This window comes from Hirundo rustica, chromosome 1 (genome assembly GCF_015227805.2).
Source record: "Hirundo rustica isolate bHirRus1 chromosome 1, bHirRus1.pri.v3, whole genome shotgun sequence".
Lineage (NCBI taxonomy): Eukaryota > Metazoa > Chordata > Aves > Passeriformes > Hirundinidae > Hirundo > Hirundo rustica.
Genome location: NC_053450.1, coordinates 152,464,883 through 152,477,314, shown reverse-complemented (window position 1 = coordinate 152,477,314; position 12,432 = coordinate 152,464,883). Strand labels below are relative to the sequence as shown.

At 44.4% G+C, this 12,432-nt stretch overlaps 1 protein-coding gene across 3 annotated transcripts in view; it reads left to right on the top strand.

Annotated features, from left to right (window-relative positions):
• The window catches only part of CRHR2 (corticotropin releasing hormone receptor 2), a 138,205-nt gene that overhangs the window by 111,683 nt on the left and 14,090 nt on the right, over window positions 1-12,432 (top strand). For all 3 annotated transcript variants that reach the window (XM_040062418.1, XM_040062425.2, XM_040062435.1), the window contains 3 exons: window positions 6,537-6,622; window positions 8,953-9,088; window positions 10,819-10,860. In XM_040062418.1, coding sequence (XP_039918352.1) covers window positions 6,537-6,622; window positions 8,953-9,088; window positions 10,819-10,860 — 264 coding nt within the window. The remainder of the gene's footprint in view (window positions 1-6,536; window positions 6,623-8,952; window positions 9,089-10,818; window positions 10,861-12,432) is intronic.

Genomic DNA, 12,432 nt, shown 5'->3' with positions numbered 1-12,432 from the left:
CACAAAGCAGTCACACGGAGAGAAAGGTTTCGCAGGGCAGAGGTCCTTCTCCGATCCAGCTCAAGGCTGAATCCAGGCGGAGAGAGAGCCTCTTTTTTTTATTTCTCACTTTATATACATTTGTGGGTCTAGCAGAAGATTGGCTTTTAGAGTTTTTACCTCTCAAGCCAACTGGCCAGACCAGCCGTGAGTTACAATTGTTTTCAGGTTAGAAATATGCAAACAAAGGACAGGGAATGAAAAACAAAGGATTTGTTTATGTTACATATGTGGGAAAAAGGTAGAACTGCTTTTAATATTGTACAGTAACTAAAAAGATCTGACTCCATTTTATGAAAATCAAAAGGCTATAAAAAACTCAGAAAAACCAGGGTAACAGGTTGTCCACTGGATCTCCCTCGTCCTCATATTGATTCTTTCAGAGGACTTCACAAACCACGTCATTCTTCCCTGCACACCTTGGTTCTCTTCTTTACAAAGAATTTGGTCAGACCAGCTTCAGGTTATGGGAAATATCAGTATCTCAATGTAGCAACCACTGGCTGATGCTCTGGAAGGGCATGACAGGGAAAAATTCTCCGTAAATACCTGAGTTAGTTCTGTTTTTCATAACCAAGGCTGTGGAAAGATGGGGTGTTTTCAACGTTTGTCACATCAGAGAGTGGGGGTGCTTAAGCTTATCAACAAAATCAGCTGATTTATTGACAAAAAGGAAGTTTTCATAAGTGAGAGTTATACTTCCACTGTCCCAGGGTGCTCCAAGCCCCATCCAGCCCGGCCTTGGACACCTCCAGGGATTCAGGGGCAGCCACAGCTTCTCTGGGCACCCTTTGCCAGGGCCCCAGCACTCTCACAGGGAAGATTTTCCTCCTAATATCCAAACTAAACCAACTCCATTTCAATTTGAAGCCCTTCCCCCTCGTCCTGTTGCCGTCTTCACTTCTTTTGGTGTCATGCTCCATTTCAAACACCACAGGCCACATTGCTGAAGTTCTTCTGATCTTCCAAAGAAAGCCAAGTTTTCTCACTTACTACTTTATGTATAGAAATATCTCACCTAGTATGTAGCTGTATGCATTTCATTTATGGGGAATTTTTTTTGCTGAAAAGCATTCCCCAGTCCTATGTAAACATCCTCCTTGCTGATACAATTGCTTCTCTCAATATTTTCTTAGTTTTTACTGACTCTCTTCACTCTTCTCTTTCCAATTCTGCATTGTTCTGTTCAGAGATTGAGATTTTGTTATTATTATTGATAATTTTTTTTTTTTTCATTTCCCTTTCTCCTTCCTATCTGAATGGCTTATGTTTCTTCTCAAGCACTGATCAAATTAGTTTTCCTACTGATTTTTAAAATTTCTTTCCTCTAAAGAGGAGCAGTTCCTCCACTGCTGCAGGTTTGCAGTTCGTGACCTGCTGACATCCCCAAGTTCTTCTTGCAGGACTTCATAATCATCATTTCTGCTGTTTTGCATGCAGGTTGTGCTGGCTGCACAGAGCACAAAGATAATGTGCTGCTTTGATTACAGTCAGTCCAGAATTTATCTCTAATTTTGCCACCATTGCTATTAGTGACTTTCTGCTGTTTATACTTGGTAGTTGTGGAGTCAACAAGTGCCCAGCAAGGTGTCCAATACCACGTCCACTCTACGAATTTTCTGAAATTTCTACTTCTGTTTGTGAAATGATGGTTCTTCTTAATCACATCTTGTTATTCCTGGTTGTACATAAAAGTGTTTTCTAGCCCTTTGCCCAAAGGACTTATTGTGGTGCCTGTGACCTTTGAAAAGGAAACTTCTGTGATAAAAAGCTCTGTCTGAGGATCAGGTCAGGCCAGCATGGCAGAGCAATTAAAACAATGCATTAATTAACTAGCAGAGTGCTCATCTGAGGTCAGGATGGCAGCATCCAGAGCTCCCACTCATAGGATTGCTCTGGTCTCAATTTGGGTTACTTAACCCTGAGGTGATTTTACAACACTGCATAAAAACATGAAGTCTAAATAAAATAATTTTTACAGTTCCTGGGAGTGAAGAGGAACAAACATTCCGGGAAGCACAGGAGCACAAGATTTCTGTGAAGCATGAAATACAAAGCCCAGCAGAAAATGAGCAAAATAAAAGCCAGTTGTTCATTAAATTCTCAAAAGAAAGAGCAGAGCTTAATGACCTCACTTTGAAACTCCGGGGCTTGGGGAAAACTGCAAAGAAGCCCTCAGAGTTCAGCACTGCCTCTTTTGTGCACTTTGGCTATTTCATCTCGATAGGGGAGATAAATATCCTCTCAAGTGGAGTTTGGCTTTTATGAGAGAAAAATTTTACCACCAAGATCATTTACTGAAAAGTTTCTTTTGGTTCGGAAGAGTTTCTGGGCTCGTGTGTTCAGGTTATAATAGAGCAGTGCCAAAACAGATGGCTCAAATACTTTCTGGATCACTAGCTTGTAACACCATTTTTGGGGGTCTGAATTTTCATCCCAGCTTAGAAATGGAAAGACTAAACTTCTGGCAAGAAACAAAAACTTCTTCTTTCCCATCTGTAGTTGGAGAGGGTCTTATTCCAGCAATAACGATATTCTTAGCATGGCATAAATAAAAGTGAAGAGGAAGTAAACCACTTTATTCTGTCTTCAAGACTTTGCCTTTGGATTAATTTCATCTACCAGCAAATGTCAAAGTAGAAATCCTTAGTTATGTTTTCCATTAGGAAGCAGAAAACAGAGATAAACAGAAATGAATGAAAACAGAAAATAAGCCTAAAGAGAAATAAAAAGGATGCACTGCCTGTCATCATTACCTCTCTTAAGTGACCTTTCCTGGGTCTCCATTTATGGAACTGATGTGTGGGATTTGTTAGAGCTGCCCAGCTCTGAGGAATTAATCTGTTGACACAGAGCTCCAATAGTAACGAAAAAGTCCTTGACAAATAATTGTGTACTTTGGTCAGGACAGCACTTAGGCTCTTTTCTAGGAAAACTCACTTTAGAGTGGAGTGAGATCCTTCTTCCTCTGAAACACTGCAGTGTGTCTGAGGAACAAACACCAGAGGCTTCATCTTCTCTGCCTGTAAATCAGGCTCAGTCTGGTGGCCACTACAACTGTATGGATTCTCTCCAGATGAGAAAACAGTTCCATTTTCATCTCCAAGCCTTCAGCTCTTGCAGGCTGTGTGCAGCAGCCTTGTTCCCTGCGTGATTCCCAGATCATGTCCTCTCTCCTGAGCAAACTCCCCCCATCATCCCCACCAGCTATAGTCTCAGGCCCAGCAAGGACAAACACAATTAAAACCCCATCTGATCATGTGCTGAAAATTGATCTTCAGATCAGACTTCTCTGAGTGCTTCTAAAAGGCCCTACTGAGCCAGGTGTCTTTCTGAAATGGAGTGGGTTTTTCTTTTAAATAAATCATTAAAACTGAACACACTGAAATGTGCTTCTAGAAGGCAAAACCAAAAATAAGCATTTTGCTGTGGCCACATTTTCCATTGGATTTTTTTCCTTGCTAAGATCTGCATTGTAGGGGTGGCCCTATCCAAGTCTTAAAGACCTCTCAGAGAAACTTTACTAGACACAAAATGTTGGTGCCTCAAAACATTTTTAAGCTTCCACAGACTGTAATGTCACAAAACCTCTATTGACACAGCCCCATTCACTGCACTGGAGCTCACGTGGGATATCCTGGGCAACCTGAAGATCAGTGGAAGATTTATGTGGACAACTGGTTCAAGTCCAAGTCCTATTGGTCCTAAAGCACTCATTTAAAATATGTCAAATGAACCACTGTTGAAAAGTTTCCATTTCTTTCCGGTGGATATAAATAGATCTTGGGATAACCAACTGCTTAATGTAACAAGAAACAATGCCAACCCAACTCAATTCCTTATGTTCTTGCTCTTCTTCTCCTCACTCTGGGATGGAATTGATTTATAGCCAAGGCCAAATCACTTGGCTTTTCTCTCCTAGGTACTAAATCTAGGATGGTGGAAGAGTCAGTCATTCCTTTTCCTGGAGAAACTGTGGGATGAAGCCAGCAGCATGAGCTGTGTGTGCAGGGCTGCACTCATGTCCTGTCCTGCTGCAGCAGCAGTTGAACAGGGAAACTTAAGAGAAAGTGGAAAAAAACCAAGCCTTGAAGGAGCTTCACAGACTCTAAAGGAGATTCTAAAGCCAGAAGGAGCTGTGAATTATTTTTTCTAACCTCCCTTTATGCACTGACAAAGCCAGAGGATTCTCCTGTCTTGATGGTCCTCTCCATCCAAGCCATCACCTCTTGGGCATGTACATGAGATCCATTTTCCCAGTACCTTCCCTCCAGCTCAGGATAGTCTCCTTCCACCTGTCCCATTCACCAGCCTTTAAAAAAAAAAACAACAATTCTCTGGTTTGCAGGTAAAGGCAGACTGGTAAAAGAAGACTGAGCGAAAATCCGTCTGAAGTTCAGACTGAGATTACTCAGGAGGAGGATTCAATTTGAGTGGCCAATGCTGCTGTTACCTTCTCCTAGAAAATGTAACCAGAAATAATGTCCTGGCAGGGTTTTCTGACACCTGGGCAGTTTGTTAAGTCGGCACTGATGGATCTTCCTGGTGCTCCTGGAGAGGGTTGAGGCCTCTCAACAGCTTTTTGTCACATGTGGCAGTGCCACTCACAGACTTCAGGGATGCAGGGGTGCCTCAGGTGCTGCCGTGCTCTGGGCTGAACTGGGAGAATTAAAACGGGACTTTTATAGAATGAGAGTGTTTCTGGTGAAATAACTCCCAGAGTTTTCAGCTAGCAATTCTTCTGGACCGATGAATCACACCTCAGCAACTGAATTTCAGAAAAGGCCAGAATCCCAAATTTTCTGCTGCAGGCTGTGTCAATTTGAATTTCCAGTTCAGATGGCAGGATGCTGCCACATTGAAGTAGGACTCAAGAAACTTGAAATGCCTTCTTCAGCCCAGTTCATCACGATAATGCCATTGACCAGTCCAACTGATATTTGGAATTTGCTCTTACCTAGGAGTCTATAATTCAGTCTGGTACTTTCCATTACAATTGCAAAACTGGCACGTTTTTGGATTGGTCCCTTTTTTGCATCCTTGGTAGAAATAACCCAACCTTGGTAGAAGTAACCAAGAAATAACCCAAATCAGAATTTAGTGGCATCAAACTGCTCAATTCTGCTGCTAAAGCTTGGGGTTCTCTGAGCTGGCAGAGAACCCCAAGCTTTGGCAGCAGAATTTCAGAGGGGGAAAGTTTTCTTTCTTTCTGTGGTGCAGGTCACCTCCATTCACCTCCCTCTGAGCAGAGCCTGCCAGAACATCTCTCCTTGTGTTGCTGGAGAGCAGTGCAGTCACCAGTGTGAGGAGTTTAAGGTTCACCTCAAACCACAGATATGGAGCTGGTTTTGTCTCTGATAAATAAAGCGTGAGCCAGTTGACATCAAGCTCCTAATATGACAAAACCAATTCTGAGCAGAACAAACACACAAGCTGTGGTGGTTTATTTACTTCTGGTACTCCCCAGGGCCCTGCTCTGCTAAGGAAATGATTTCCAAAAATGCTGTGTTAACTCCTAGAACAGCGTTTTGGTATCTCACGTAGTGTGTTTACATAATTCCCGGCGCTGCCAGTCTCCCAGTGTCTGCTCAGGTGTTTTATCGCTCCATTTGTTCTGAACCGTGTAACAGGAGGCACAGGGGATGCTCTGATGGATGCCAGGACGTGTAAACATTGAAATGTACCCCACAGCACGGCGGGGAAAGAAGGAGCATATTTTGAGAACACCTTTCAGGTGTCAGCTCTGCTGCGGTGTTTGTAAATACTCAGATGTCAATCACAGAACTGTTCCATTCATAGGCTGAAAAATGCCAGGAGCCGCAGGACCCTGGAATTGTGTGTGAGGTAAACATTTTCTCACAAGCTGTGCTGGGACCTCAGCAGTTGTGTAGTTCTGACAACTTTGGGACAGACCCATGTTTTGTAAGCTGCCCTACTTCATGCTCTGAAAGCAACTCCAAACCTGCTCCTCAGAGCCAAATCCTTCCACTGATCACAGTCTCCAAATCAGTCTTCTCTTCAGTTCGGTTTTCTTTTTAAATTCCTGCTTGCACTAGGCAAGAAAGTCACTACCAGATGCTACAGCAGTAATTAGAGCAAATATCAGTTCTCAGTGGTGAGGCTGCAGCACAAATAATAATTACCCAGCTCAGCAGATTGAAAAGGGGAGTGGCAAACTCATCAACCTCACCTTCAGTTCCTCCTTGCACCCAGAAAAGGAGAAAAAGGGAGTAAAAAGAAGCTGCTTAGGGCAATAATGGTATACTCCATTTTCACTGCTGTTTTGGAAACATGAAGAGCTGTTGGATGTTTGCTGTATAATCTGGTATTTCTAGTAAACTTCTGAGTCTTTTGCAATCAATGGTAAAGCCAAAAGGCTGTTTTCAGTCAGATTGAAATTGTAAAAGGTGCCTTTTAGCATGTATCACATCCTCTAAGCTATTGTTTTACTGACTGGTTGCATTTTTTTTTTTCCCTCTCTCTCCCTTCTTTTCCAGATAAATTTTGTATTTCTATTTAACATAGTTAGGATTTTAATGACGAAGCTGAGAGCTTCAACCACTTCAGAAACAATCCAGTACAGGTAAGTCAGCTTGTGATCCCTGCTGCTCTGGTGCTAACAAAGCTCTGCTTTGATTCTCCCTGTCCTTGTCCCATCTTTGTCTTTCCAGGTACCACTGTTGATGGAGCTCATAAATTTGTGTATTTATCTGCCCACAGTATTTATCTGTGCAGGCTCTCCAGAGAGAGATTTCTATCCATTCATTTCACTTCAGGCCTTCATGCCCCAGCACACACATGGAATCCCCTCCCTTCCACGAAATCTGAAGGATTTGATCTCCTGTGAGGAGAAGTTTATCCATTTCTATATGTACACGAGTGTATGTATAGAAAATGCTGATTCCCCAGCACAGGAAGGAGCTGGAGCTGCTGGAGCCAGTCCAGAGGAGGCACCAGGATGATCAGAGGGATGGAGCAGCTCTGCTGTGGGGAGAGGATGGGAGAATTGGGATCGTTCAGCCTGGAAAAGGCTTTGGGGTGATCTAATTTTGCCCTGAAGGGAGCCTGCAAGAAGATGAGAGAGACCATTTACAAGGGTCTGGAGTGACAGGACAAGGAGAAATGGCTTCACATTGACAGAGAGTAGGTTTGGAGGGATATTAGGAAGAAATTCTTCCCTGTGAGGGTGGTCAGACCCTGGCACAGGCTGCCCAGAGAAGCTGTGGCTGCGCCTGGATCCCTGGAAGTGTCCAAGGCCAGGCTGGACAGGGCTTGGAGCAGCCTGGGATAGTGGAAGGTGTCCCTGCCCATGGCAGGGTTTGGAACTGGTTGATCTTTAACCTTCCAACCCAAACCATTTGGGGATTCTGTGATAAATGTGTGCATACAGGTATGTAATGCTCCATTTACAATGTAAGGGAGGGGAACTGGGGGTGAGTGTGCCCCTTCCTTTCAGCTGGTGCCAGAATTATTGTAACCACTCACTGGCTTGCACCACAGAACTGATCCTCAACTGATCAGTATCTTCATTTGGGTTTTTCTCAGGTAAATCAGTTCCCATACCCAGCATGACCCCACAAACACCAGGGTGGAGGGAAGGTGGCCTGACCCCTTCAGACACCAGGGTGGGCTTAGGTGAACCTTAACAGTCTAAAAGCAATTTCTCAGACACCAGGAGATGCTGAGTGCCCTTCTCTTGTCGTTTCAGTATCTTGCAGTATATGTAGAGGGCTTATGGACTAGCAGGTCCTTGCAGTAGGAAATGGCACAGCTTTTGTGGAGTGAGATCAGTCACTCTGACTCATCTCTGGATAAAATCTCAGCATCTCAAGCTCAGTTGCATCTTGATGTCCTCGAATCAGGCTGCTCTTGACTTTGGAGGCAGTTTTGCTGCAGTAATGGGCTTTGTTGTTTTGCCTGATTCCTTCCTTTTACTCCTGTCAGGGTTTTGTTGGTGATCTGTTGTTCAGACCCTTCTCTGCACATTTCCTGAGAGTTGAAGGGAAAAATAGCCCTTTTTCATGCTCAAACCCCGTGCCATAAAACTAAAACTGGCCTGGAAAAGCCCTGATTCAAACCACAGTACATTTTTATCCCTTCTGCAGCTTGCAGGGGAGCATTAGAGACATTAGAGTGAATCAATCTACAGCAGCTGCCATTGTTTCTCTGAGGGAATTGTCTTTCCCACAGCCTAAATGGAAACCTTTAGAATTCCAGCAAGGCCGGGGGCAAGCCTTGATTCTCGAGAGCAGTGCAGCCCTTTGCTAAGCAGGTTTTAATTCGGGTGGCAGCTGGTTCATTAAGGCTGCCACTTTATCCTGCCACTGCTTTTGTGCTCCCCTGCCTGTCTTTATCTACCTGTTAGGGCATTATTCAGAGATCCGTGCAGACTTGGCCAAATTTGGCCTTTGTGTTTGCACAGTGTCTGATACAGTGAGATGCTGCTCTCAGCTGACACCCCAGAATGCTGTTACAGCACCAATAATAGGGATTAGCCCCTAATAATTCTGTTAATCACTCATGCTTCCTGGTTCACCACCTGCTTTGGGATTTGTGATTCCTAAGACACCCATGATGGGCACAGAGCGGGTCTCAGCTGAGCTGGGCGCTGGTCACATCTCCCGGAGGTGCAAGAAATCACTCACCAAACCTGCAGGCTGTCCCAACGCTTCAAGCCTCGCTGATAGTGGAGAAAAAGAGGGAGAGAGTGAAAGAGAGGGATGTAGATAAGGTTCCCATTCACCCCCTGGAGCTCGGAGTGTGGGGAGCAGCAGGATTCCAAGGCTTTCCCAGGACACTTTCCCCAGGCACTGCTCAGGCAGGGAGCCTGTCACTCTTTCCCTGCTCCTCCTTTCCACTCCCAACACGGTTGTTCTTCCCCCTGATCACTTGTTTTCTGTTCCCTGCCCACAGGAAGGCAGTCAAGGCCACGCTGGTTCTCCTGCCTCTGCTTGGCATCACCTACATGCTTTTCTTTGTCAACCCTGGTGAGGATGACATTTCCCAGATCGTTTTCATCTATTTCAATTCCTTCCTTCAGTCTTTCCAGGTAAGAGAGCAGGCTTACAGCTGAATCAGCTGAAAGGATGCTCGGTGCTTTTCAGCCATGAAACTTGAGGCATGAAGCTTTTCAGCCATGAAACTTGAACTCTGTGGTAGAATTATTAGCTGCAAATAGCTCAGTTTGATTCACACATGAGTAAGAGGTGTACAAGTGTGTCAGGTGGAGTGGAAAATCCTCTCAAGTGTGGACTGGAGGGATTCATCTCCCCTAACTCAGCGCTGTGTTCAGCTCCTCACATAAAATCAACAGAGAGAGAGAAGATGTTTCGTTCCACTGCCTGAGAGAGGGTGAGGGATCCCCCTCCCGAGGTGCCTCTCTGTTCCCAGAGCACACCCTGGGCTCACACTCGGACTCAGCGTTGCCAAACCAAAGGGAAGCAGCTCCTGCCTGCTGGACTTGCTGTTCTGTGCAGGCTGTAGGAGTCTCCAGACAAGTTTATGGACCGTTCTGTGCAGCCAACAGCCCAAATTTTAATTGATATTAGAAGTTACGTAATGTGGTGATTTATTTTTTTTTTTTCAAAGGGATGTCAGGAATTTATTTTAACTATTTTCTCTGATTTAAAAAAAAAAAAAAAAAAAAAAGACATGCTGAGTATACGTTTAGAACCAGCTGATTAAAAAGAAAGTTGAAGCAAACACTCCCATAGGAAGGCAACAAAACACTAACCAGCTGCTTTTGGAGAAATTCCTGATATATTCCCTTCAGAGATCATTCATGGGTCACTGAACAAACCTTTGGTGGAACTCAGGAATTTAACTGGGAGGAAAGAGACAGTGTTTAGGCACCCCTGAGCTGTGTTGCCCAGCCTGCTCTGGTGCATTCCCTGAGTTATCAGCCCCATCTCCTCCCTCCCCTGAGTTTAACTGGAGTTCTGGCAGGATGGAGATGTGGAATTACCCCAACTCTGTGAATCTGACACAAGCCCAAAAGCACCTGAACATCCTGAAGGATCTTTAGTCACTCCTTTCTGCCCAGGTGTGTTCTACAGCTTTACCTCTTGAACTGGGGTGGGAGTTTGTTTGACATTGATGTTTTTACTTCCTGGATGCAGGAACAAGTGCTCTAAAACCCAGAATACCAATACAAACGCACAGCTGGCAAGCCAAGTCTAGGGCTGGGTTACTGCTTTTACTGATTGCATCCCACCAGAAATCACAGCTGAACATCCCAAATAAAACATGTCCCTTTTAACCTGTGAAGGAAGGAACCTCAGCCTTTACCTGTGAAGTAATTCCACACTTTTCATTCCCTAAAATTGACTGTATTTTTCATCTGCTGTTGCTCAGTGTCTCAAACAAATGCTGCACTGCTCATTAGTTCTGTGAAGATGTGTGTGAGAAAGGAAGCACAGGGAGACTCTCCTTCGTGGTGACAATAATTGCAGCTCTATAAACAAAATGGGCAGAGCTCCACTCAGGGGAATTCCAACCTTTGCAGTCACTGCTGCCAGCAGATTCCACCTTTGAGCTCTGAGGTGAATTTTAGCAATCTGACGATGCATTTGCCCTCCTGAGAGCATCTAAAGCCGTTTAACACCCCCTGTGAGTGCCTGGGGTGTCCCCCCGGAGCTCCCAGCCGTGGGACAGCTCCTCTGAGGGCTCTCAGAGGTGGATGCTGTAGAGATGTTCTAGCCCAGCTGCAGGGACAATCCCCTCTGTCAGTGGGAGTGTTAAAATGTTCACCTAATAATTACAGCTTTCTCTTCTTTCCAGGGTTTCTTTGTGTCAGTATTTTACTGCTTCTTGAATGGTGAGGTAAGTAATTCACCCTTGGGAGGAGGAATTTGTTTGAGTGCCTGATTACAGAGGCCTGAGATGGTTTTTTTTTTTTCTGGGGGTCACAGTTCCATCATTCTCATGTAGAAGGCTCTGAACGTGCACCTGAATTTCCCAGCCTTTGTCCTCAAAACTTTATCAATTTCAGACTATTACCTGTGAGATAGGGGCAGAGGGAAAGAAGTTTTGTCAGCTTATAAAATTTCTGTTCTTCATCTTAAGACTTCTTTGAAGTTTCTCACTAATTAAAATACGATTTCTGGGCATAGCTTCTGAGCTGGGCTCTTGTTAAGGAAATGCTGCAGACCACCCATTTCTATAGTGCCGTGCTGAGCTGAGTGAGTTTGTCCGTGTGGGTCACTGTCTCTGGGTGATCAGTGCCTCTTGCGTTCAGAAAAGAGGGTTGAAAACAGACTAAAATCAGAATTAATATGAGGTACTGCTACTCAAGCAAGAAGTGATTCACTAATATCCCTCAGTGTTTGATTTCCACCCCAAGGTGTGAGATTTAAATCTTTCCTCTGCTTACATTGTCGGTGTCTCACTGACCTGCATTAAAGTGTGTCCTCTTTGTCCAGCTAAAATTTTAGTCTCTGCAGAAATTAATTCCATATTTCATTATTCCTGCTGTATTGGTATAAACTTTGTTTGTGCTGCTCCTTAATTTCATTGTGGGCTATGAGAAAGGACGGGCATGGCTTCAAAGCAGCAGTATTTCATCTAAAATATTTTATTTTATTTTTAAAATTTTATTTTCTTTTTTTATTGTATTTTTTTTGTTTCATTTTACATTAGTAACTTTCCCTCTTCCTCATGAACTCTGAGGTGGTGTTGACAAGCAGCAGCTCAGTTTTCTCACGTTAAGCACATGCCACTCTTATATCCTGGCAGCAGAGTTCTCAGCTCTCTTTCCAACTTTCCATCCATGAATTGTCACCATTCCATTTGCCTCTTAAAAAATAGGGAGTTTAAACCTTCCTCCAAAATACAGGTGCCTGTAGAACTACATTTACCTCAGGCTGTGTCAGGGGAGGTTCGGGTTGGAGATCAGGAAAGGTTTTTTACCCGGAGGGTGCTGGCACTGCCCAGGGAATGGGCACAGCCCCAAAGCTGTCAGGGCTCCAGGAGAGTTTGGACAACACTCCCAGGGATGCACAGGGTGGGATTGTTGGGGTGTCTGTGCAGGACTTGGACTGGATGATCCTTGTGGGTCCCTTCCAACTCGGGATATTCTGTGATTCTACTTGTAATATTCATCAGGTCTGCACTGTTAGAGCAGAAGGAGAATCTTCCTGAAGACAGCAGGCTTTTTTAAAGTCTGTTTTCCTTTTTAATTTCCTCTGGTGTCCCAGTGACCTTCAGGGGCTGGAGCTCAGGCCATGTGATCCCGTAGCCAGTCGGGACTTTCTGTCACCCCACTTCCATTTTGTGGCGCTCAGACTTGGAGCTGTTGGCTGTTCACAGCAGGTTTTCACTCTTTTGGCTGTTCTGGAATTCTCCCAGCTCTTTTTAATGGGAGAAATATCCAAATATCCCCTTCCCTACAGCAGC